Genomic DNA, 25,999 nt, shown 5'->3' with positions numbered 1-25,999 from the left:
GTACCTAGCAGGAATTTAACCCGAAGTTTTGTCCTCAAGTAATTGTTTAGCTAAGACCTATTGACTGGAAGAACAGCAAAACCACGGTGTGTGGGACAATGTTTACAAGTGACTTTCAAAATAGTTCATACTGAAGTTCCTATATTTCATTTGTATGAACTGTGGGAAAACAAGAACTGATTCCAGGTCAGATAACGAAGCCACCCTACACGGTTTACTCCTCCCCCAGATGATCTGTAACTTTCAACCGTGCCTCTGGGGAAGCACTGGTGCAATAATTGGGAAATCATCAGCACAAGCAAGCTGCGGAGCTCTTCCTGACCTCATAAACTAAAGGCCTAACCAAGTACAAGTGTTGCACACCCTGCAATGGATCACTCAGATGGCAAGAACAAAGTTAAAGTTGCAGTGGTGGGAGGAGGTTTGGTAAGAAATAAATTAAAACTCTATACTGTATCGTGCTGTACTGAATATGCTAGGGGCAGAGTCAGTTATAAATTGTGACATCTAAAGTACATTCATAAGACACTCAATTGGAAATATAAGACTTGGAAGTGTGAATCTTATTGTATCAAGTCACCATTCTGCTTTGTGCCTTATTTGTGGTGACTTCTTTTCATTGCATCATGCCTGGTTATTATTGAAATGCAGCAATGGTCTATAGTATATCAATATGTCACTATTCATTGACAAATGCAGCCACTATTATGTTAAATCAAAATTTTTGTCTCCTATGATATGAAATGGTATATGTATGGTTTTTGAAAATGAAACCCCTGGAACCCTTTCTATTTGGTTTTTGTGTGAGACTCCTACTGCATTTAATCAGATGTGATGGGGGATATCCTAACAGGGGATATATGACTTTCAGAATTATCAGTTTTCTGTAGCAGCTCCAAAGAATGTCATCAAGGAGATAATATTGGGGCTTAAAAATAATTTGTCAGGGATGTGGAGCCTATTATCCATCATGCAGGTGGATGCTACACACTGGTGGTGGTGGAGGGGAGTTCTCATTACCTGTAAAGCGCTTTGAGTGGAGTGTCCATAAAAGCGCTATATAAGTGTAAGCAATTATTAATTATTCTTATCAGAAAAATACCAATCTGATATGTAACCCAGTGGGTTATGATGGAGGGCTAATGTCACAATCAGGCTTTGAGCTTTCCAGATTGTTTGAATGTACCCATAAAATATAAGTAAATCTATGGATGGAGTCAAGTCATGATGAGAGATAGATGAACTGCTTACATGTATTTTTAAATATTTGGAATAATGTTTCCAGTGGGTGGCTTGGTGGTTTGATGGTTAGCACAGTTTCCTCACAGCTCTTGGGTAATGAGTTCCATTTCAGCCTCTGTCTGCAGTTTGCTTGTTGTCTGTCCTGCAATGGACTGGTGTCCTGTCCACGGCGTACCTTGACATGCGCCTATTGCTTGCTGGGATAGTCTCCCGCACCCATGAATCCGTTGAAGTGGTTAAGAAAATGGATGGATGGATTTGCTAATGTGTAATGTGCATGAAAATGTATTTCAAAATTTGTACTTGTTTAATTTTGTAGTTGACATCACTTACTTGTTGTTTTGCTCTACCTTGTTTTATGAAGCTGATGGATTTAAAAATTATGTTTGTGAAAGATGTGAGTCCCATCTATGTTTGGAATTTTCTTATAAATTCCTGAGAAAAAAGCACAGTATTACAAATGTCCTACTTGCTTCCTCTAAAACAAATCTCTTGGGGTGGCATAAAGTTGTAGTCACGTTATGTATTTGGAAAATGAATTAACACAATAACAGACAAAGGTGTGATGTAAAGTAAATGTGACTTTTTTCAACATACATGGATATATTCTTGAAAAAAACAGTAAATTAGGTCATTTAGAAATTAGTAATCCCTATTTATCATTTGCAGGAAAACTAATATTTCCCTTTAAAACAACATCTTACCTGACAGACTTTGCTTTTTGAAACCCAGGAAACCCATCTGTAGTATCCTAACAGGCTTTGATTTTTCCAGTGGGTATGAATTCTGATGTTATGTTGATAGCCTGATGTGCCTGGAAAAATATGGAAGTGATTCCAAATCAGTATTCCAGTTCCTCATGTTACATCTACCTCTTGTACAGTAGATAATATAAACATGCTATTCTAATTGTTCTGTAAAAGAGTCAAGAAGGACTTCATAGAATTGGCAGACATTCTTTAGTACAGTATGTGATGCCTCATGTGTTTGTAAAACAGAGCATCACACCCACTTCACACAAAACCATGAGTCTGGGAGTTAAGAAACCCTTCAAGATCATTACTTAAATATTACTTGCAGGTGGGACCCACAGACTGGCTTTAAAAGTCGTGCTGTATTGATTTGGCCAGCTATCTTTTCATTTGCTGTAATTAAATTATACAAGTCTGTGAAGCCGTTAAAGAGACACATTGGATATTATTCTTTTTTCTTAGGTTGGCGCTTTAAATGCCTGCTTCTTTGCCAAAAGAGGTTTTCAAGTTGAGCTTTATGAATCTAGAGAAGGTAAGTCTTTTATAGCTGTTTTTTTTTAGCTGTTGCTGGCAAATTATTTCCTGCTATTTCATTCACAAAAGCCAAATAATGAACATTACGGATTGCCTTAATGTCTCTCAGAGTACAGAGATTTCTCTCTATGACATGTCACTCTCCGTGACAAAGTGAGAAATGTGGCTATTCAGAAGATCTTTGGAGTAGAATCACTACTGCTCCAGATCAAGAGGAGACAGTTGAGCTAGTCCAGCTACTGTACCTGGTAATGATGCCCCACAGGAGGCCTCTGCTTAAGGTCTTCCAGGCCTTATTTCCCTGGCCCAGTGTATGCTGGAGGGTTTGTATATTTTGTCTTGTCTGGAAATACTCCTAAATCACCTAGGAGGTCTTGAATCTGTTGAGGTGGAAAAAGAGGTGTGGTCTTCCCTGCTTGCTTTCTCCCTGGTTTTCTCTGGAATAAGAGGACAGAAAATGGGTGCATGACTTTTCTTGTTTGATTTAATGAGCTAATTTCAAGTTTCATACAAAAGCACATACATATCCTGCCTTCAAATATTGCCTGTGCATTTACCAGGCTGGGACTGTACAATTGATCATGTCCCCACATATCATTTGTTTCATATGATTTCCCCTAGATATTCGAAGAGCCAAAGTGGTCAAAGGGAGAAGTATTAACCTGGCTCTTTCTCACAGAGGTCGAGAAGCTTTGGAAGCTGTCGGAATGGAAGATAAGGTAGAGTTCTAAACCCCATGTGGCGTTCTTACTGTAGAAGTTAATGTTAGATTTTAATCATTTTAATTTTAATTACTGACCCGTGGACAGACCCACGGGTATCAACAGCGTAGCAGCGAAAATGAGGGTATGTCAAATACAATTTTAATGAGAAACAAGTGCCCCAGGGCAGGTGATTGCCATTTAGATCATCATGGTAAATCTTTTACTGATTGCTCCAGGTTCAATTCTGGAGGTCAGATTTCTGTCCTCACCATGGGCCCTTATTAAATCCAGTCAGTTTTTATACAGTCACAGCTGTTTTACAGTGAGCATTTAGGGTGACTCATTCTCACTTCTTCTCTGAGAGGTCTTTGAAGGACACTGACAGGAAAACGTCCATCTTAAATCTTTGCAAAGAGTCATCTGAAAGTATGCTCATAAGATTGAGTTTTTTTGTAATCATTTAACTTTATATTATGATAAAAAGTGGCACGTTAAAATGCCTGCTGCTTGAACTTTTGGTTTTAGGTGGTGTCAAAAGGGATCCCCATGCATGGAAGAATGATACACTCTCCGAGTGGGAAAAGATCACCAATCTTCTACGGCAAGAAAGGACAGGTATTTCAGTCTTTGAAATGCTATGTGGATAACATTTGTAACCTCTTCAAAATCAACATGCTCATTAAACATGTCTGTTAATGATTGCTGCTGTCTCATCAGGCTGAAATAATTGCATAATGTGGGAATACATTGGAACAGGATACAGTGTAAACTAATTGTTTTCAGCACATTTTATACTGTAAAATGTTTTCATCCCTGCTAACCTGTTGTAGAAAGTTTTTATGCTGTCGCCCCCCCCCCCCGCCAGAAATAGAGAACAAACCTAAAAAGTTTTTTAACACCAGCTGAATGTTTGAACAAGATTAGAATGACTTCTTATTCTCTTACATGTTCAGCTTGGAAGTTACTCATATTAAAATAATATCAGTATATTTCAGTTTTACACTGCAGGATTATATTCTGGATTTGAGTTTGACTCCTACATTAATCACAGCTAAAGATAGAGCAGTGTTCAGATAAGAAATGTCTTACTGAAGCTTATGATAAAAAATAAAATGTATTATTCTGCTATTTGTGCAACACAGATCTAGGAAAAATGTATCCATATACATTTCTGTGATTATTATGATTAATTGAGCAGTGGATTGAACAGCAGGGTCTTTGACTCTCAGAGTAGAAAAGCTACATACAGTGGTAATGACGTCACAGGAGATTAGTGAAGCAAGGAAATCACTGCACAGAGCAAGTGAATAATCACTATACAGAGAAAGATGGGATTTTGGCAGCGTTCCACAGGGTAACAAACAATTAACTTCTGTAGACCCTAAGGTATAAGATAAAAACAGCTGTTTTGATGGATGTGCGAAAATTGAAGTGAAGGCAGTTGCCTCAGGTAATGTCATGAGGTCTTAGCAGAAGTTATTTGGGAAGAATATAAATGTGATCAGCATTGGCAATACCAATTAGAAAGGCAATTGCCTGATCCAGGCATCATGGATTACATCCCTAGTCATTTCACTGGTTGACTGTGACGAGGGATCTCATAGAGTTGGCTGAGGGCTGGGAGGGGTAGCCAGGGCTCTTCTGTGTGCACGTGACAATGTGACCCTTGTAGCCTCTCAGGCACTTGCAGGTATGCGGTGCTGTGGGTGACAATGGGACATGCCTCTCTTCCATTGGATAAGAAACTACAGTGTTCCGGAGTGTTTGGTGGACCGGTTGCTTCTAATTTGTAATATTTCTGTTGAGCTTTTCAGTCAAGGGAATTGATAGGCAACGAGAGGCATTTGCTTTTAAAGAGCAGGCAAGTTCTCTCAGATGCTCAGAAAGATTGGACTAACTTAAATCACACTTGACTGCATTAATTTGCAGGAATTGTACAGTACATTTCAAAATGAAGTACAGCTAGATTACAATTTGCTGGTAAAAAACATGTGACATTGTGGTCAGACACTTTTTCTCATCCTCTGAATTGATTTATTCCCCTATATTGCAGTACATCCTGTCTGTGGACAGAGCCAACCTCAATAAGGAACTCTTGTCTGGTAAGTAATAAATCACATTTGTTGTGATTTATTCTATAATATACTGGCTAACCAGTTTGTAAAAATGAATAACATCATACTATATCAGTGGCTAATGTGCAATAGCTCCATTCACAGTGTAGGTAAAAAAAACATTTAGCTTGGAGGTACAATTCACCCCAAACCAATCAAATTCTTAGACTCTTAGTATCTACATGTTAGTGTTTATTATTTCTCATTGATGGTACTGGGGGAGTACAATTGATAAATGAAATCCTTTATCTAACCACAGAGCCTGTGAAGCACACACTTGATATAGTTGTGGATTAAATCACATTTAACCAATACAAACTATGTGAGAACAGGTGAGAAGGAACAACCCCTTCCTTTTAGTGGCAACACTTGTATCAAAGGACAATTTGGCCTTTATGCTAATGTCATTCTCGGTCTTTTAACGAGAGGTAATTCAATTAATTTTCTACCTGTGCCTCTGGAGGTGCGATTCTCGAAAAGGTTGTTAAATTAATTAGCTAGATCGCTTAGTCTCTATTTGGTAAAGGTGGAAAAGGGAATACATCCATTTGCAGCTGTTTTCAAAACACAACTTTCTTCACATTCAATACCCAGGCTTAGCTTTATCTCAGTCATCAGGGCTTTTCATAGCAAGTATCAGGAATATAATTTGGTTCTAAGATGTAATGTGATCTACAGTACTTAGAAAATATTTTCTACTCTGCAATAACGCAACTTTACAGGAACAGTATACAGTGTGTAAAAAATGATTTTCAGATTTTTTTAAAACAAAAAATGTCATTTTGTGAATTCCATATGCTTTAAACTGCTCATTCAGGTGCTTTAAAGGAAGATAACATTAACATTTTCTCTACTTTTTTTTTTTAAGCGGCTGAGGGTTATCCTAACACTAAGATGAACTTTGGACACAAGCTACTGGATTGGAATTTGGAATCTGGGGCAATGACATTTCTTAGGTAAACAATAAGAACACACACTTTTATACTTGTGCCTCCTGCTGAGAAAAAAAAATAGTACTAGAAATTAGAATTAGAAATAATAGAATAATAGAAGAATTTTTTTCTTCAGTATCTGGTAATAAAAGCTTGTCCCCTTGTAGGTGGCTACTGTATTCTTGACCATTAAGGGTTATTTTTTACTGAATAATGATGAATTGATCTGAAGTGAAAAGACAAGGATATTGATGTGCAATAATTCTTTATTCATTCTTTCCACATATACTGTAGACTCAGATTTATGGTTTGTGCTTTTGCAAACAGTTTACAAGGAGAAAATAAAGCTTCTTTAATGATGTCTACTTATTGAAAATCAGGAGGTTTCTTGGGTCAGCTTGACAAATACAGCTGCTGAGAAAGAACGAATTGCTGCTTTGACATTTTCACCTTTTGTGACATCCCAGCAATTTTCTTTTCTTCTGAACAATAATGTCAACTTCATACCTGTTTTTTTATTATTATTTCTGTGACTTTGATGCTTAAGAGAACATAATGCTGTGCCTGTACTGTGTCTTTGTGTGGATGCAGGTCAGATGGCTCAAAAGAAGAAATGGTGTGTGACCTCATTGTGGGTTGTGATGGGGCCTTTTCAGCCATCAGAAAGCAGTTCATGCGTCAAAGCCGGTTTAATTACAGCCAGACGTACATTCCACATGGTTATATGGAACTCACAATACCTCCAAAAAATGGCGATGTAAGAAACTCTTTAGTGTGCATGTGTTTAAAATAATCAGGGTAGATGAAAGTACAGCGATGGGTACAGCTTTAAAATAAAAGTTTTTCTTAAAATTCAGAAAACAGGAAGCCTGAAAGGTCTTTTCCGTGAAATATTTGTATCTATCTGCTCTTATATTTAAAAGAACGCTATAAAAGACAACTCTTGACAGGGTTTTCAAAATAAAACTGTCTAAAATCTTAAGGACACAGGCCACATTTCTTTGAGGTTTTCTTGGAGAGAGGTTGTTAATTTGTGGGCTCGTGATCCAAAACTTAAGTATTGTTTGTTTTTCCAGGGCGGGGTTTGGATTGTTTATGCAACGATCAATTGATGGATCCATTTCATGACAATCAATGCAAGCTTTCTGCTGCCCTGGCTGTTGTTTAAGCCTCCACTTACTTCCTTTGTTGATGTTTCTTACAGTTTGCCATGGAACCAAACTACCTCCACATCTGGCCAAGGAACACCTTCATGATGATAGCTCTACCAAACTTAGTAAGTGCTGTTTGAGTAACAGAAAGAAAATGTTGTTACTCAATGCAGAATCTGCTTCATTTTCTCATATTCAAATAAAATTAGTGAAGACACAAAAATAATGTTTAAGTGATAAAATATTATATTCCTGGGATTCTCTTTGTCTTGATTCTTATTGCATCTTATTACAGAGTTACACCTTTAAACATTTCTTTTATTAAATTGGAACAAAATGTATGCTACTGTATATAAGTTCACCGCTGTACCATGAAATACTGTACTGTATAATAGGTTTCATTGGAGTGACCAATTCTGTCCCAAGAATGTAGTGGGTAAATGATCCCCAAGGAGTTTACAGTAGTAGATTATTTATGAGACAGTGACAGGATTAGAGGAGTGTTTGGTGAGAATAGATTTGGAAATGTAATTTTGAGCTAGACTGTTCAGAGCCTTGAATATTAGGACCATGATATTTAATTTGACTTTGAATTCAGCTCAATGCTAAAACTGTTATACTGTATGTTCATGAGATTTCATTCATCTTAACTTCAGGCTGCTGAATTATAAACATACTGTATTACAGCCTTTTTAAGGAGTCAGTGGGAAGTACATCAGTTTAGTCAGTATAAGAAAATACATTAAGCATGAACGTTTCTGCATCTATTTCAGAACATTTCAAGCTACAGTGAATGTTTAGCACCTGTAAAAAGAAATCATATTAAAAGTGATATTAGAAGTCTGCTCCTCAAAGGACAGGATTGGATTAAAGATAACACCAAGATTTTATACATTTGCGCAAGGTTGAATCTCATCTCTGTCGATGAATGAGTTGAATTTTTCATATTTTCAGAGCTGATCTTATTAGAATTTTGCTGCAAGGGATTCTGGGACCTAAACACTTACAGCCTTTCCAATCATTTCACCAAGGCTGTATGATCAATAGTCAGAAACAACACAAAGATCTAATAAGAGTAGAGACAAAACCAGAATCAGCATTTATCAATAACGTATTGACAATCCAGCTCATAGATCTGAAACCAGACTAAAAGAGTTCAGTGGGACTGCTAACAGATAAACTAGAAACACAATAGTCAGTGGACATCTATCTTAGTAGATATACATCTACAAACTAGATGACACTGTGGTTGATATACAATAGTACACTCAGAGACCTTTACCAAAAATAGTAGATGAGAAGCAGGGTTTCAATGATAAAGGCAATCTAGGATGTTAACAATGGTTTAATTTCAACCAAAAGCTAAATCCTCATGACTGCATAGCTCAGAACCATTTTCTTTTCTGACTGTGTTGTGCAATGGAAAATGGAAAGTGTAACTGACCTCATGATTGCAAGTTCACGTGACTCCAGTGCTGCAAATTAAAATCACCCCATTTCTGTGGAATCATTGTTGATTCCTTTCTTCACAGGACATGACTTTTACCTGCACCCTTTTCATGCCTTTCGAAGAGTTCGAGAAAATCACTACTCCAGAACAAGCCATGGAATTTTTTGAGAGATACTTCCCAGATGCTATTCCTCTCATTGGAATGTAAGGGGCATTTGTGTGTACAGCAGCCTCATGGCTAAATGTGGTCAACCATTTACATGAATGGATAAAAGGTGACCTGTTTTTGAAACCAAGAGCTTGTAAGTGGTAACTAATCATGGAGACTTTCAAGAAGGAAATACACATGCCAGAATACAACAGAAAAACATTGTAGAAGTATTTTAAGACTTCTGTATGGTGTGGTTACAGAACTTGTGTCACATGAAAGGTTGAAATTTTGTCATTTAAATGACACATTTGTAAATGTAGAATCCACACTGGAAGAACAGAAATCTTTGTCAGCCTAGCCTTATCACGTACAGTATCACTTCTAAAACCAATATTTCACCCTGTTCTTTTTCTCTGAACACAAGCTGGCCCTTGTGATCTCTCTTCATGACAGTTTAGCGCTCGCGGTAAGCTTGGATGTCTATTCCTCCCCATCAGGGCGGCCCTGAGAAAGGATTTTTTCCGCCTGCCACCGCAGGCCATGGTGTCAGTGAAGTGCTCCTCGTATCACATTGGAACCAAGTGTGTGCTAATGGGAGATGCAGCCCATGCTGTGGTGCCCTTTTATGGGCAGGGCATGAATGCGGTAAATTATAAAAGAGATCGGCCTTGCCATTTTTATATTGTAATCTGTCCATTTTTTTAATTTAACCATCAGATCAAGTCTTTTATTATGTATATTTTAAAAATATTGTTATTTTACACATTACATGACTAAAGTACTAAAAATGAGCTTGTCCTAGTTACTGTCCTGAATTTTAAATGGCTGATTAGCTGAGTTATGCAATATGAATTACATTTTCCTATTCTTAACAGTTGTGAATGGGTAATCTCATTAAACGTAAATCAAAGGCTTATTAAAATAAGCACTGGGAAATGTTGAATTCATTGTGACTGTATTGTCAAAGGTTGGTGGAATTCAGTTATCAAATTTCTTTTGCAGACTATCATTGCAACTGTGTTTTCCCCTCCTTTATAGGGCTTTGAAGATTGTCTTGTTTTCAATGATTTAATGGATCAATATAACAACGATTTCAGTGAGTACATTTTGGAAACTTCTTGTCACAAAAATTGTTTTCATTTCAGTATGAAAAGGAAGTAAACATATAAACCTATGAAGAAAATAAATACCAAATACAGTGCATTTTTTAACAAATTTACCCTTACTTTCTTTTAGGTAGAGTTCTTCCAGAATTTTCGAGACTTCGAGTGCCTGACGACCATGCTATAGCAGACCTCGCTATGTACAACTATATTGAGGTAATAAAATAACTTTCGGTGCAACACATACATTAAAGTGGATAAATAGTAACACAATAACAGAGACTTTTTCCTCTGTTATTTTTTAAACTGTTTTGAGTGACAAATTGTTACATGTTAACACAGTCTGAGAGAGACAACAGTGTAGTTCATTCTTCATTCTAACTCCAAGGTTCTCTAATATGCATTAATAATATTCACTAATTGCTTTTCTGAAAACAAAACTCCTTCACCTTTTTATAATGCACATTTAATGAGAGGGCTGTTCTCTGTCTGAAACACATCAGTATCAAGCACGTTTCTTATTGTATCTAAGATTTATTCTTTCTAGAACGCTACTATGAAATATACTGTGGTAGGCTCATTTACAAAGATAAAAGAAATATATTTGCAATTTTAAAAGCAAACCTGTTTTTTTCAGATGCGTGCACATGTTAATTCCAAGTGGTTCCTGTTCCGAAAATATCTTGATATGGTTCTTCATTTCCTTATGCCTAATACCATAATCCCTCTATACACTATGGTGAGTCAAAACTACTCCAAAAAGGTTTTCATTCTGTGCAAGTTTTAGCCAGAACAGGGATTAAGATTCTATATTGGTATACAAAAGAATATATATGAATATACTGTATGCTGTTCCTTCTTTTTTCAATATTATAGTAGAATGTCACAAATCTGATCACAGTGGGACCAGAGTGTTAGTAGATTTGTAACATGTATATGGTACATGTAGATAATCACATACACGGTCACTACTGTATTTTAAAAACAGCAAAGGAGGAGAGGAGATGCTATTGACATTAAAGTGTCTTCATTAATGTAGTGCAGTGAAAAAAAATAATTCACATCTGTTAAAAACTCTTTTATTACTACTATTTTCACCCAAGGCCTTCTACTGTACATCAGTCCTACACACAGCCTCTTGTCTTGATTGAGGCACATAATCATTGGCAAACTATTACAATAATGATCACATTATTTCTATCATTGACCATTATTAGGCAGGCAATGGTCAGAGAAAATACACAAGGGATGGATAAGAGGCAGAACTGTGCAAGTAAATGAAAAATGACAGAATAGAAGATCCCATCTGCAGGTTTTGAATTGCTGGATACTGTAAGCGGATTGCTTTTCAAACAACCAGCCAACAGAATGGATTCAAAAGAGGTTTTATAGACTCTGTTATTCTTAATTTTTCAAAGCCTTGACAGGAAACGATTAATCTTTAATTGTAATGTTTTGCACAGTAGCCTTCATACTGCAAACAGAGCGTCTTTGCACTTGGGTCACCCCATCTTTGACTTGCCTTGTACCCACAGGTTACATTCACCAGAATCAGGTACCATGAAGCAGTAAATCGATGGCAATGGCAGAACAAGGTAAGGGGGCTTTTTGCTGACCTGTCATTCACTGAACTGTACAATGGCGACGGGGGTTTCTTAAAAGCATTACATTACTGTACGTGCTCACGTCAAAGTGGAAAACTGCCTTTCAGTTTTTTGGTTCGATCCCAGTAGGCATGAAACAGAGAGACACCAGAGTGTATTTGGTGTAGCTAGCCTGGCTGCCCAGACCCCCCACACACCCTCTGCATCATGAGGGCAGAGCCGGGGGGTTGCTGCAGGAGTGTATATGGACAGAAAGTCCCGGGTTCAAGGCTTATAATACATCAACCGGCAGCAGTGTGAGAGATTAGGATCTTCCAAATCTTCCTTTGAGTCTTCCTTTGAAGATCTTTGGATCTTCATTCCAAATCTCTGTTATATCTTTGTTCCATAATTCCATAAAGTACCGCGCCTATTCAACATCATATTAATCAAATCGCTTTTTTGATATTTTAAGATCCTTTTTTCTAACTGAGCTTTGAGTTTTAAATCAATTTTAATTTTACATTTTCATTTACAGAGATCATTTAGCAATAAGAAACTTTCATGTAAAGAGACCATGTTGATGCTTTTCTTTAAAAAAAACACTGCTCTGTTTCCATTCAGGTGATCAACCGAGGCCTCGTATTGTGTGCTGTGGCATCAGTAACAGGTGGAGCATACATGCTTGTCAAGTACTGTCCCCGTGTTCCTAGTGTTCAGCTGCATCAGCTGTGGAGCAGGGCTCAGAGCCTGAAGCTTTTCTAGCATCGCCACCAAGGTGATCCTCAGATATCAGTGCCTCAGGGCAGATGAATTTAAATCACTGTAACCATGAAGGGCATCGAAACAAGTATGCCAAACAATTTCACAGGCTGTTTGGGTGAGATACAGAACTATTGCCATTGGTTTTCTAATTTAAGAATGTAGTGCTTTGAATAATTTAAAATGTCACAATTTGCTGTTTTATAAAAAGAAAATATAATGTGGCCCTGGGTGCAGTGATTTTTGTCATATAGTGTACAGTCACTTATACACAGTTACTGTAAATTGCGCACACAAACAGTAGGGCAAGGAGATGCCTGGTTGTGTAGTAGAATTTCAGAATTCTCTGAAAGAGATCAGATATGAAATACTGTACTTGATAAACCTTGACAATATTGTCCTCATTGCTTTGTTATTCTCACAGCAAATTTGATTTAAAGTGAAATTAGGACCTTTGTTTGTAAACAAAACACTAATAAAACCGTCAGAATGCAGAAATTTAAATCTGTATTAATCTAATAAACACCAGAAAAAGCGCAATAAAAGGGTTAAATACTGTAGTCTGCATCGATTTCACCCCTTTCACTTTTGACATCTTGTTAGATGAGCAGAACAGGACATGCACTATGGATTTTACAACATAATTGCAAGGCAAAAAAAGCTCACTGTGTTAGTCAAAACACAATGGAAAATAATGGTCACACCTGGACCAATCAAACGTACTTCTGTTCCATATACTGTATGTGGTGAACACACGAAAACCTTTAAATCCTTTCAAATGGACAGAGTTTAATATTTATGAATGCTGCCCCTTTTCCAACAATAATTAAGTATATGAGTGTGAAGGAAAATAGATTATTTTATATTAAATAGATAGTTTAATGGCTATTGTAATATTTCTGTAATAAATTATTGAATACCTGTTTGTTTGAGAATTATGTTGAAAAAAGGTAGACTGGGAGTAAAAATAAAAAGCAGCACTAATCTAGAAAAGGCTTTATGGAAAAATAATTTACCAGGTAATCCTTACAGATTATCACTATATACAGAACGAAAGAGTGGAGTATGCAGAAGATGGATGTTTGATGGGAACCTTCACTCATTTATCAAAAGGTCAATGCACAGGGCAGATAACCTGTTAATGAATGAGTTCCATTAATTTATACAGAGGATAACACCACCTTCTGTCACCTGATCTACAAGCTACTGTAAAACACTTTTTTTATTAACATACAGCAAGACAAAGCCACACGTACAGTATATACACAGGAGTTGCCAGTTCCACTCCTCGGGGTTGTGAATCCAGAAGGTTTTTTAGGTCTCCTTAAGTTATTTGCAGCACTTCGCCTGGAAGAAGTGTTATTTTATCAAAGTTACTTCGATCACTATCATTCCTTCACAATGTCTAGTTGAAGGGACAAGTGTGTTAGGCTCCAGGCCAGAAGACCAGAGATGGAGATTGTCATTATATCCAAAGCCACCTCATGTAAGTATTCAGATACACAGTATACCATGTGACATGCCAGTATGCTGAGCAAGATAATCGCATCCCTGCCAGTGCATCACCTTGATTTTGTGTATTTTGAGTGCCTGTTCATTCAATCTCACAGACAGAACCACTGCAGGGTCCTATGTCTTTCACTGCCCCCCCCTGGGAAAGTATGCACATTCCTCTTTTGGTCTTCTCTCTTGGTTTCACTCACTGAAACTATTAAATGAACAATATGGGCTAAATGAGTTCCTGTCATTTGTACCCTTAACTTTAAAATCCAGGAAATCTATGTGGGGTATTTGTGCACCATGCTCATCAATGACCTGTTTGTGGCAAAATGTTTACTATGCTATAATTTTCATTTGGTCAAACTTCACGTTTTATGTGTAGATTGTGTAGGCTTCCAGTACATACAAATATTTTTTGAACTCGGAACACATTTTGGTTTATTTTAATATTCATTGACTCTGAATGTAATAAACTACGATACTTAATCATACATCATACAGTATGTTGTACAGAATGTGTATAGGAAAATTAACATAGAAAAAAGTTTATTCAAAATAGACTTTATTTATTTTGCTATACAGTACAAGGACAATTATTTTCAGAGCTATTGTACAGGGTAGGCAATCCTTAGGTTTCTTAAAGGTTTTCTGCCCATTTCAGGAGAGGCTGCAAATTCTTTCACACTATTTCTAGACGAAAGGATATAACGCAACAAATGACTATTGATTTAGTATTAAAAATATGTTCTTTTAATTCAATTGGATCTTGTGACTCCATTTCTCATTACAGGAATGGTGATCTGACAAAGCAACCATTTGTTGCTTTCAATTAGGCATCCAGTTCCTTTGCAGAAAGCAAGAAACTGCTGTATCTTTGTTCCTGATCATGGCAAACAGAAGCCTTTCTGGAGACACCTGGATGGGACACCAGTCCATCACAGGGCACACACCCTCAAGCACACAGGGAAAATTAAGAGATGTCAGTCAACCTAGCAAGCATAACTTCAATCATCTCAGCAAACATAACTTTTAAAGGGAGGAAGAAACCAAAGTACCCTGGCAAAAACCCCCTTAAACATGGGGAGAACATACAGTATGAACTCCATGTAGAAGGCATCCGAGCGAGGAACTACTGTAATCCAAGACCTGGTTGCACCTTCACAGACAGCTGTGTTTCTTTGTTCTGCATTTGTCAGCTGCCCAGCTTCTATGCTGCCCTATTAAACGTTATAAATACAAATAGAAATAATCTATTTGTCTGCACATAGTTATCAAAAACTGCTAGTTTATTTAACCATCATTAATGGATTATCTTCTGCAGAAGAGCTGTCCATGAGAACCTCACAGTAGAAACGTCTTTGAAACTAAGAATCCATTCATCTCACATTGTGCCCTTATAGAGGCCGGACTTTAATGACATTCACCTCCGACAAAGAGTTTTTAGAGGGAATGTCCAGGTAGTTGGTGTCATTACTTGTTATTATGAAGACTATTGATGAAGAGTTGAAAGTCACTTTCTTCTTCGGCCTTTCCCCTACTTTCTGGGACACGACGATAGGCCTGATCGGCTTCTCCACTCGGGCAATTGGCCTGTCCTTGATTGACCTCCGGATACTCACCAGACGAGCACACAGGAGCCGTAAAAGGCACCGTCGGAACTACAGGACAAAGCAGGATAATGAGAGTTTGCAAAGTTTCTGTTGCAGAGTTGCATTTCACCCCCCTTCTAGCATGTCGGCTGATGGAATCGGTGACAAGTAAGGAAACTGATAACATGGAAAAGGTATCCCTGGTAGTCTTTACTCAACTCAGACATACCCAGCAATGTTTTTTAGTCAGACAACTAGTTTGCTAATTGTATTGGTTTTGTTTACACAATACCTGATTTACATACAGTATCAGGCTCTGGATTCTTATTTTGTGTTATGTACTACAGATTGTATGTATTCTTCTTTGTATAGGATATCAATGACCACATTTCTAATCAGCCACAGACTTTTCATACTTAAGTACTTGTTCTGCTGCAACAATTTACAAACAGGTAACAGATAAAGTATTAGAGCAACACTTGCAATGCATCTAATTTATCCCTTAATGAATGACACACTACAGTACAGTATGATTGCTAACAAAGAAATGTGAATGTAATGTTGTTTTAACTGATACATTTGCTATTTGTCGCAAACACATCCAATTATCTAGCATATGCTGAGTTGCAAAAAACAACTTACCTTCCTGCTCATGAAAATATAGATTACTGGGTTGTACGCTGTACTAGATTTGGCAAAAAAGGAAGGGATGATAGCTACTGTTGGTGTGACAATGTCTTTTTTACCAAAGGCTACTAACATAGACACCACAGCATAAGGGGTCCAGCAGATGAGAAAGGTAGAGATCATTAGCAGGAACATCTTTGCCACTTTTTTCTCATAGCGGAGGATTTTGATGATCTGAACTGTTTGAAGGTCTTGGATGGATCGGAGCTGCAAAAGAAAACATCTCCATTTTTAAAAGATGGACTGACATTTGAATAAAGGCATCTTCTTCCATATTTTTAGAAAGGAAAATAAAACATCATAGAAAGAAACTAACAAGATTGAATACCAAAAATAATCATAATGTATGAAAATCAATGTCAATATGCCACTTCAACAATGTAAATTCAGTTTATATTTTAATCCCTCACTGACAAGGATTATTATTATAGAAAAAATGATTATTCTCTATAATTCTAACTATAGAATAAATTGTATTCTCAATTATTATAGAGAACATACTATTTTCATTATTATTATTGAAAGCTATGATGGTACTATGTATATTTTGAATATCAAAATGCTGTGGAACACAATCTTATTTTATTTATAATTACTGTATATGTAATTAATGTTATATGAGAACTTAAATTAGTTGTATTTTTAAGATGTTGCCTGCGACTAGCATTAACCATTTCATTCAGAGCCATGGATGAAGTGGGACTGGACTTTGATTTATGAAAGGAAAACGTTTTTTTTTGCTCAAGATTATACTGTACGTAACAAATTCATAGAAGTTGAATCACTCCTAAAATCAATGTGACAAAGATAACACTAATGAGGATTAAGGATAGAGGATATTGTTATTTTTCAGGGATTACTGCTTTGCCTGGTGACTAAACCTCAAGCAAATAAAAGAATTTCTGATACTAAATCAATCTATGCATTAAGGAATCGATTTGATTCCAAATTAATAAAATACTTCACTAGACTCACTGTTCACTTCAGTATCAATAACTATCTTTAGAAAGCAACTCTAGTGTACTGTAAGTCAAAATCATTGCGAGTCTGTTTCCGTTTCCTATGAAGAAATCATATCTTGCACAAAATCACTGTTAAAGTATATGACACTATGCAGTACAATATATACTTTTGTTCATTGACAACTGAATTGTTTAGAATAAAAGTGAAAGTGTTTTGAGTGGAAGTTATGTATTTACGAGCACAAATATGATCTCTCTAAAATAATGTACAACTTTAAATGACTTATTTTAACTTATATTTAAAGAAAATGAATGTATAAGTTTAACTGTGAGTCAATTTTTCAACACTGTGTTAAATGGACAAGCCAGGCTCCTTACCATTCGCACTGTGTATAAAATGTGTCCATAACAATATGCCATAATCCCAACAGGCACGAAGAGACAGCTCAGGAAGAAAAAGAGAATGAAGGAGGCGTCGTTGGGGTCCTTGGAACCCCAGTCCACAGAGCAGCCCAGTCTGTGCCTCTCCAGAGTGTACCTGTTCCATCCTATCAGAGGCGCCCCCGTCCAGGCCAGCGAGTAGAGCCAGATGTAAGCGATGGCTTTCCAGGACCATGTGAAGTCAATGACCTTGGCGTGGACAACTCTGATGTAGCGCTCATACGCAAGAACAGTCAGTGTCATAATGGATACGATTCCTGTGAGGAAAAACAAAGCTTAGCAAGAAGCCGTACACAAGGATCGCCAAGATATGTTTATATTTGGTTAAACAGCACTGAAACAGAAAAGCACTGCTTCATTATATTGGCGCTGAAGAAAGTCGATCTGACAGTATCCGCAATCTGAATCTTTAATCTTCACAGCAAACCTACAGAGTAAAACCCCTTTTGAAGTATAAATATTTCATGTGCTGAAGAAGAAAAAACCCAAATCGAGACTTGGGCATTTTTATTCTTTCATTTTACCCAAATAAGATTGCAAACATGGAATATAAAATGGATCATAATTTGCACTGTAGTATTAGGTATTAAAAATAAATTGTGCCTGCAACTTGCCTTGACTTTCTAAATAGGATATAATTGTTACTTTTGAAACCAAAAGCAGACATTGCAGATATTGGTTTTCCTCTCCTTTGATTAAAAGCATAAAAGCATGAGAAATATGTGGTTTGTTATCAGCCCCATGAATCAGACCTACAGATGTATCTATTCATTATCACCAAACTTATACCTTGTAAGGGATGTGGCAACCTGACATCTATCCCAGAAGCATATGACTACACCTTGAAGGGGATGTCACACACAAAGGAACAACTTAACAGCTCCCTTTGAGTGGTATCCCATACAGTATGTAAGAAAAGCCATACATACAGTACGTAAGCCATAGCTGTACAGTATGTGTACATGCCACATGTAAGAAGAGCCAACAGCAATTGTTCTTCCTATGAAAATTCTGTTCTTCTAATGTGTGTACTACAACCAAGCCATAATTCAGTAGAACTTTCACTGAATCTGACCTAACATCCACTAAGCTCACTGAGTTAGGTAACCATAATAGACACAATAAAAACAGACTGAGCAGGACTGTCAAGGTAACCAGCAAAATTATTGGTGCACAACAGGATAATCATTCACTGTCATGAACACCCCTTCCACAGTGAATTTGACCTCCTTCAATCTGGTTGTCGATTTCGACTGCCTGGATTCAAGTGCAATAGAACAAAGCCATCTTTTATTCCCAGAGCTATTAACATGCCTTTTTTGCAATTGGCTGTATATTTTGCTTTATTTATATATGTGAACAATATTGTGAACAAGGTAAATGTGTTTCAAGGTTTTATGCTGTGGTATGTCACAGTGATAGAGCAATTATTGTTTTTTCACAATCTAACGTAGAAGATTGTACAGATGATGAATAAAGGAATTAAATTACCTTTACAGTTTTGGTCAATATAAAAGATCTCAACCAAAAGCAATAGTATAGACAGAATACACATTCAAATTATATGTGTTCTGGACATAGACAATGTACAATATGTTCAAAATATATACGGTACAAGGAACATCTTAGAGTTTTGAATTTCAATAACGTTTCCTTTTACTAATAAAATGTTACATGATGTAACACAGATCAATGATATGTATTCACACCAGGAAAATATGACCTTTTTTAGGCCTCAGTAAAAAGGAGTAATGAAGAATTCCAGTTGCATTAAGCACAATACGTGTTAAGCATCACCAGTGAACTCTTCACGGTACACCTTTGCACATAACACTAACGAGTGTTGAGCATTTTACTATATTAACAGAAAATCTTTATACTGTATGTTTAATATTGGTCCTCCCATCACTAAAATATCTTGTTCCTTCTTGTAAAACTTGTGTTTTATTGTCCCATTGTTGCAAAAGACTATTTCATATGCATGAGTGAATGTACTGTATCAAGTGTCATCACCTTTCATAGCTTTCAGTGCAGAAACACTTGTAGTTTGTCAGCTTAACACAATGAAGAAAACGAAATGCATTCTATGATTTCAGTTTTATTGTTAAGTGATAGGACAGTTTTTGTCAGAATGCAAAGTAAATTCATGGATATACAGTCCCTGTGCAGGATGATCCTCAGACATTACTCAGACCTTATTTGGTGCCAGACATTAGAAACAATCTCTACCACAGAAAGCATGTTAATGTCTAATTGCCAGACTTGCAGAATTATTTCTTTCTTGGAAATGTAAGAGCCTTTATCCTTCGCCACTTCCAGAGGAGTTTAAATGTGCCTGACAACTGGGATCTTGGAATTTCATCTATTAAGGTCACCATCAGACAGTGGTGTCTACAGAAAGCTTACTGAGCTCCTAAACAGTGATCTAAACAACAGAACCTTTACTCTCATCTGGTTATCCATGACGAATCGAGGGTTCACAGGTGAGAAACATGCACTAAGACCACATTAATGCACTTGACAAAACTTCACCTTTCATTGAAGGAACATCAGCCAGTATCATGACTGGCATGCTTATGGAATTCAGATAGAGTAATGGTACTCAGTTAGACACTGGTCTATATCATGCATACTTACTGGCCTCATTAACAGCATTAAATGCTGATACATGATGTTCTAATCCTGCATGACAACCTACCAGTTCACAAGGTCAGGGCTACATGCACTACTGTTCACCAACGGTTTGGACAGTTGAATCGTCTGCCTGCAATCATGACTCAGCCTTGAGCCATTAATGCCTTAATATTTGAAGCCTACACTCCATGGTGCAGCAATATGGTTTCAAGATGATAATTACTTGGAAGTGTGCCATTGAGCAGTGGCTAAAAGGAGCACACAGAAGAGTTCTATTACTGTAAAATTATGAGCTTGAAGGACAAAAAGAGCTAAGTGTTTTGAGATGAAAGGTGATTACATGAAGCTGAGAAATTATCTTGTTTCTATACCCTGCGAAGCAACACTTCTTGAAAACCCCTTGTAAATCCATCATCTGAACACTGCACACAATGATCTGAATCCCCATGACCAACACATGGAAGAACATCTTGATAAAAAATCAAGTTCTGGAAGACCGGGAAATCTGACTTTCTTTAATGAAAGCATTCCTCTTACTGTTTTTCAGTCAGGATTGGTCACAAAGGTACACATCTTTGGGGGTGGCAATGCTAATTACAATACTACATTTTCTTCCTGCCATAATCAGAGATCGGCTGATTGCAGGTGAAGAACATGGTGACCTGGGGGCTTCACTGGAAACATAGGGAACAAGCCTATGGGATTAAACTCTGAACACGAAGCAAACCCATTGCACAAACAGGGATAAATTATTCAAGGTCAAATCTGGTACTGTTTTGGTAAAATAATTAATTGTAGCACCTGGAGTGCTTTAAAATGAAAGGCAGATTATATATACCGTATACAGTATTGGTACACGTGGAAAAGATTAATATAAAATGCGGCATGTAATGCATACAAAGAGGAAATATTTATGAAATCTGCCTACATACAGTAGTACAGGTCCTTCTAAGTGTAAGGTTATTCACTATGCATATCAATTCAGATAGTGTTGCTTAAATTTAGTAATAATTGGACGTTTTAAACAACGTAGCTAAACAAGCAGTGATTAATTCCACTGTGAAGAGTAAAAAGAAGCTTAGCTATTACTCCTTGTCGCTTTAATTGATAATATATACACAGTACAGTATGATTTGACTGCGAATTGCGCGTCGTTTTGCAAATGCGATGTATTACGTTTGCTCCAGTAATACAGTTTGACATACTGTACTGTAGTTACAGCCAGTATTTACTGAAAAAGAATACTAAAAGATTATACTTTGTAGTAGATATAGTCATAAGATTCGTTTTAATACCTTATTTTTTCTTTTGCACGGTGTAATGCACATAATTCTTTGCCATTGCAGATATCTGTCGTGTTTTATCTTCTTTAGCGCTGCTATTCAAATTGTCTTAAATATTTTTGTTCACCATACTCAATTGTTTAAGCAGCCGTTTACCAATAGTATTTTTTAGGTGTTTGCTACCTGTGGTGATTATTAAATGAACTTTAAGAAGACATTATCACAGCCGTATACTTTATTTTCCCCGCGTTAGGTTGCTGAACCTCTGCCCTCTTCTTTGTTGAAACATCATAATCTGCTAATCTGTTACATCAGTTTTCATAAACCTGCTGTAAAACTGCTTAGCTATGAGGTCAACCATCAATTTAGCCAGTAGCGGTGATTAATTGTCACCGGTTAAATCAATTAACCGCAAAGGCTCAATTGTTTTTAGAACGACGTCAACGTGAAACATAACATTAGCGAATTGTAATAAAGTCTACTGACCGAATAAACTGTTGCTGAACCCGTCCCACACGCACGTTGCCGAATCCCATATCCAGTGTCCCTTAACGCAGGACACAAATGTAAAGTTCACTCCGAAAAGTGAAACCAGTAAGTCGCTTACGCTTATATTAAGCAAGAACAGGTTGGTAGGCGTTCGTAGTCTCTTAAATCTGTAGTAGAGCACTAAAACAATTATATTGTTGCAGAATCCCAGAACAGCAATAGTTCCAACCGTGAATGCGAGAAGTTTGTAGGTACCATTGCTAAACAGGTATTCTTCCACCGTGCCTGTATCGGTCACGGTTTCATTTGCAGGATTCATTGCTTGAAAAACTCCAGGTTTAACGTCTTTTTGTTAAAGTAAAACATCTCTCCTCTTGCGGGTAAGCGTGGCCGTGATTTTCGGACCGGTCCTTCAATACCTTCTCTCCTTAATCCGATTAAACCTTGCGTCTTCTGCATGAAGAAATTAGCACAGTTTTACAGAGAAGGGGTGAGGGGTTTAGTATGTCATCCCTTTCAAATTCTTCACGTAGCTGTCACGTGTCACATGAAGTAAATGACAGTCTCAGGGGTAGCGGGTTACTGATGTACAGGATTTTCACTCACAGTAGCCTAGAATTAACGCATATTAATAGGCTAACATTTAAAATGTTGTCTGGTTTCGGTTATGCCTTGAACGATTTTGCTATTTGTCTAGCAAAGTAGTATGAAAACATGAATAAATGTGATATCTATACTTTGGTATTTTTACAACACCCTAACGAAATAGTAAAGAATGATCATTCTTATTAAAATTTCTGTAAAGAAACTAGACTTCCCACAAAATTCTTGGTGAACTTTTCTTAATGGCATACAGTAGGTTAAACTAACTGCCGACAGTCACAGACTAGGTCTTAGACTGAAAATAACGCACTTTTTCAAATACAGTTCTTTATGAAGCGCTACGTACAGTAAATTTTTTCTTTGCACTGACACGTTGCTTTGCGAATCCGGTTTAGTCAAGACCCTTCTCTATATTTTTAGAAGGGAACTGATTGTTTTGAAAAGTATATGTACCAATACATACAGTACACGATATATTTAATTTTAAATTACTGAAGGCACAAGACTTTTCTAAAGACTTTTTACATCCCAGGAAATAGTAGTTTTACACTAAAAGAAGACATATTTCCTGGAGTCACATTTTATATCAGTCTTCAAAGGAAAGTACTCAGTACCTTCAGGTACTTGTTCTGTTTCGGTCTCTCTTTTTGTAACTACTTCTAAGCTACTTAAGACGTTTACTAGCTGTATAGATTTCAAAAAATACTGAAAAATGACAATGCTGAGAATGCTTAGCTGCAGTATCTATGGTGTTTCTAAAATCAATCACATTTGTTTTGTTTGTTTTTTTGTCAATCTGTGATTGCCAACAATCCAGTATAGTTTCAAAAATCAGGGCTAATACTCAATTTACAAAGTAATTTCAATACACTGACTCTTAAGTGAATAATTGTCTTTGTTATTGATGAATGCTGAAAATAAGTTTATGGTTCTCAGATGTTTGGTTTTGTATGCAATCTGAAAAGCCCTATCAATAACCTTTCGATTATTATTGTTATTGAGGATATTTACTGATCACAGTGAACTCACACTTTGTATAGAACATATTAAAGTGTTTCTGCTCACATATGGCCGTGATAGCTCCAATTTTTCATATGGTGAGATTCTTCCAGATCCAGGCTGTACAGTCTACATACTCCACATAGCAGAAACAAAACCTCATCCATTTTAATGTTCAGCTCATGGCGCCTTCAGTGTGCGTATATATATGACAGGAGTGATTCACTGTAAATGGAGAAAGGTCACTTTCATTACAATGTGCAAATAACTGTCAATTTGCAAATGCTGTCAGTCCTGAAACTCACGAAGGTTTCTGATTAGGCATTTAGAAGGTTTCTTGTTTTGCAGGGCTAGTGTATGGTAAAAAAAAAAATATCACCATTGATTCTTATATTCGTGCTATGTAAAAAGAAAGGAATGAAGAATTATGTCCTTGTTCTGTACCACACACAGCTCTTCAGAGCTCATTGTGACTAAACCAATGAGATTCAAAACAGTAAGGATGGGCCCAAAAACCTTTAGTTCCACTTCCATTGTTTGCCTTCAGACAGTGTTGTTTATTCACATATTCTGAGCAAAAACGTGACGCTTGACCTAAATTTGCAATGACTCCCCTGGCAAGTTGAAAACTGCCACACGCTGAAATTACGCCTACCTTTAAAACAGGAAATAATATTTTATTACTGTACTTAATGCTGTAATTCACACATGTCATTAATTACATATCTCCCTGAAAACTGTTGATCCTTCAAATTAGATATCTAAGATAGGGAATTAAATTAGATGATGAAAATAAAATGGTAGTCTCTCAGTTGTTTACACTTTCATGAAAAACCATGGTGAAGTCAATGCCATCATAATCAGACAATTACTTTCATTTTCTCTACAATATAATTTAAAAAGACTAGAGCAAATAACGATTAGATTAATTTTTATTAATGTCAACATTACATTATCAGTTAAATAATGTAGTTATACTGTCTAGTAGTGTTATAAAGCCTAGGGATTAAATTACTGAATGTTTCAGGGATTCACATGATTTAGAATGTAGTTCAGGTGGGCAGCTGCGTCAGCATGCGTAGGCTGCAAAGGAACAAGTAAAGGTTTATTCCCTGCTGAGAAGAGAAGAAAGGAAACACAATGTTTCGGGTGACAACACACCTGAAGAAGGCTCCACAGCCGAAACGTTGTGTTTCCATTCCTGATTTAGACTGTACCTATTTCTACTGCTGTGTCACTGGATTGAAACTGTGATCAACAGCCATTAGTTCTAATAGGCTGTAACAGGAGCCAGTCCTGGCTCCCGCGAAGCATAGTTCAGCACCCTGTGCAGACGGTATAATCCGGAAGGAAGTGGAGAAGGACTTCAGGGGAAGGTACAGCACGATTGGACGGGTAGACTGACAGGGGGGCGTGATGACTGTGCTCTGGGGCCTGGCAAGGGCAAACAGTTTCAGACAGTCCATCTCCCAATGCTGAGCCAGTAATAGTGGGAGCGCCAGCCTTAAATAAAGACGGACAAACAGGGGGCAGGTGCACGTAATCAACTTAAATGCGAAAGGGTCAGAGCACCCATAAGAGGATGGATTACAATCGTGACACCTCCTGGATGTGAAGGCTCTCGAAGGAGTTTCTCTTCTTCCATCTTGGCCATGGCATTTGCACAACAGGAGGACAGAAGAAGTTTTTCAATATATCAGTACAGGTAAACATGAAGAAATGCAATATTGATATCCGCTCCTTGGAAATTGCGACCCTTGACAGAAACAAGAAGAGGAAGAAACCTGGAAAGGAGCCCAGCACATGTCAGAACGAGGAAAGAGGAAGCGAAACTAAAGGGCCTTCTTAAAAGCAAGGAATGTCTGAAAAACATGTTTCAAGCTGCCTCTGCAACATTTCCCTTTTATGTCTATGAATAACAAGGATCAGGGGCACAGAGCATGTTACAGAACTGGTTATTACCCAAACCCCCGAATCCTAGACAATGTTTCCTGATGTAGCGGAGTTTCCTGCTGTCTAGGAAGTGGAGCAATATGTACTCAGAGCCCATGAGGGATCCTGACTGAATCAACACACAGTATATCACTGGATAAGTTTGTAGGTAAAGCCGGATGAGACCAAAAAGGGCAAGTTAAGGATCTGGTTTCGATTTTTTCTTCTTGCTCTTTATTCTCTTAATAGTTCTAATGTCCTTTGTTCATCGAAGACACTGTTTTCTCTTCGCCATTGCTTTTGGCCTGTGATAGGAATGACTAATGATCCTATTTTGCTATCTGTTTAGATGTGTTGCATCTTATTGTGACGGTCTAAAAGAAGGAACATTCAAACTTGAAC

General features: G+C 37.1%; 2 protein-coding genes across 4 annotated transcripts in view; one reads left to right on the top strand and one right to left on the bottom strand.

Moving 5' to 3' along the window:
• The first annotated feature begins 230 nt into the window (after window positions 1-230).
• kmo (kynurenine 3-monooxygenase) lies at window positions 231-13,038 on the top strand. The gene is made up of 15 exons (XM_006638658.3): window positions 231-426; window positions 2,457-2,526; window positions 3,150-3,247; window positions 3,758-3,847; window positions 5,286-5,334; window positions 6,215-6,302; window positions 6,870-7,035; window positions 7,483-7,554; window positions 8,962-9,083; window positions 9,528-9,675; window positions 10,069-10,126; window positions 10,267-10,349; window positions 10,771-10,872; window positions 11,669-11,728; window positions 12,341-13,038. Exons 1-15 carry the CDS (start codon window positions 370-372, stop codon window positions 12,479-12,481), a joined length of 1,404 nt encoding a protein of 467 aa, XP_006638721.2. The 5' UTR covers window positions 231-369; the 3' UTR covers window positions 12,482-13,038.
• Window positions 13,039-14,523: 1,485 nt separating this feature from the next.
• opn3 (opsin 3) overlaps window positions 14,524-25,999 on the bottom strand; it is a 29,207-nt gene continuing 17,731 nt past the window's right edge. Inside the window, exons 1-4 of one of the 3 annotated variants that reach the window (XM_006638657.3) lie at window positions 22,061-22,570; window positions 17,595-17,914; window positions 16,210-16,461; window positions 14,524-15,636 (exon numbers count right to left, since the gene is read on the bottom strand). In XM_006638657.3, the coding sequence (XP_006638720.1) occupies window positions 15,373-15,636; window positions 16,210-16,461; window positions 17,595-17,914; window positions 22,061-22,382 (1,158 nt within the window). In that variant the 5' untranslated portion in view covers window positions 22,383-22,570 and the 3' untranslated portion in view covers window positions 14,524-15,372. Of the gene's footprint in view, window positions 15,637-16,209; window positions 16,462-17,594; window positions 17,915-22,060; window positions 22,571-25,999 lie in introns of those variants that run through there. The other 2 variants (XM_069180004.1, XM_069180005.1) reach the window with 2 other exon arrangements.

Source organism: Lepisosteus oculatus, chromosome 17 (assembly GCF_040954835.1).
Source record: "Lepisosteus oculatus isolate fLepOcu1 chromosome 17, fLepOcu1.hap2, whole genome shotgun sequence".
NCBI classification, from domain to species: Eukaryota; Metazoa; Chordata; class Actinopteri; order Semionotiformes; family Lepisosteidae; genus Lepisosteus; species Lepisosteus oculatus.
The sequence above is the reverse complement of the archived record's forward strand: the minus strand, read 5'-3'. Positions and strand labels throughout refer to the sequence as shown.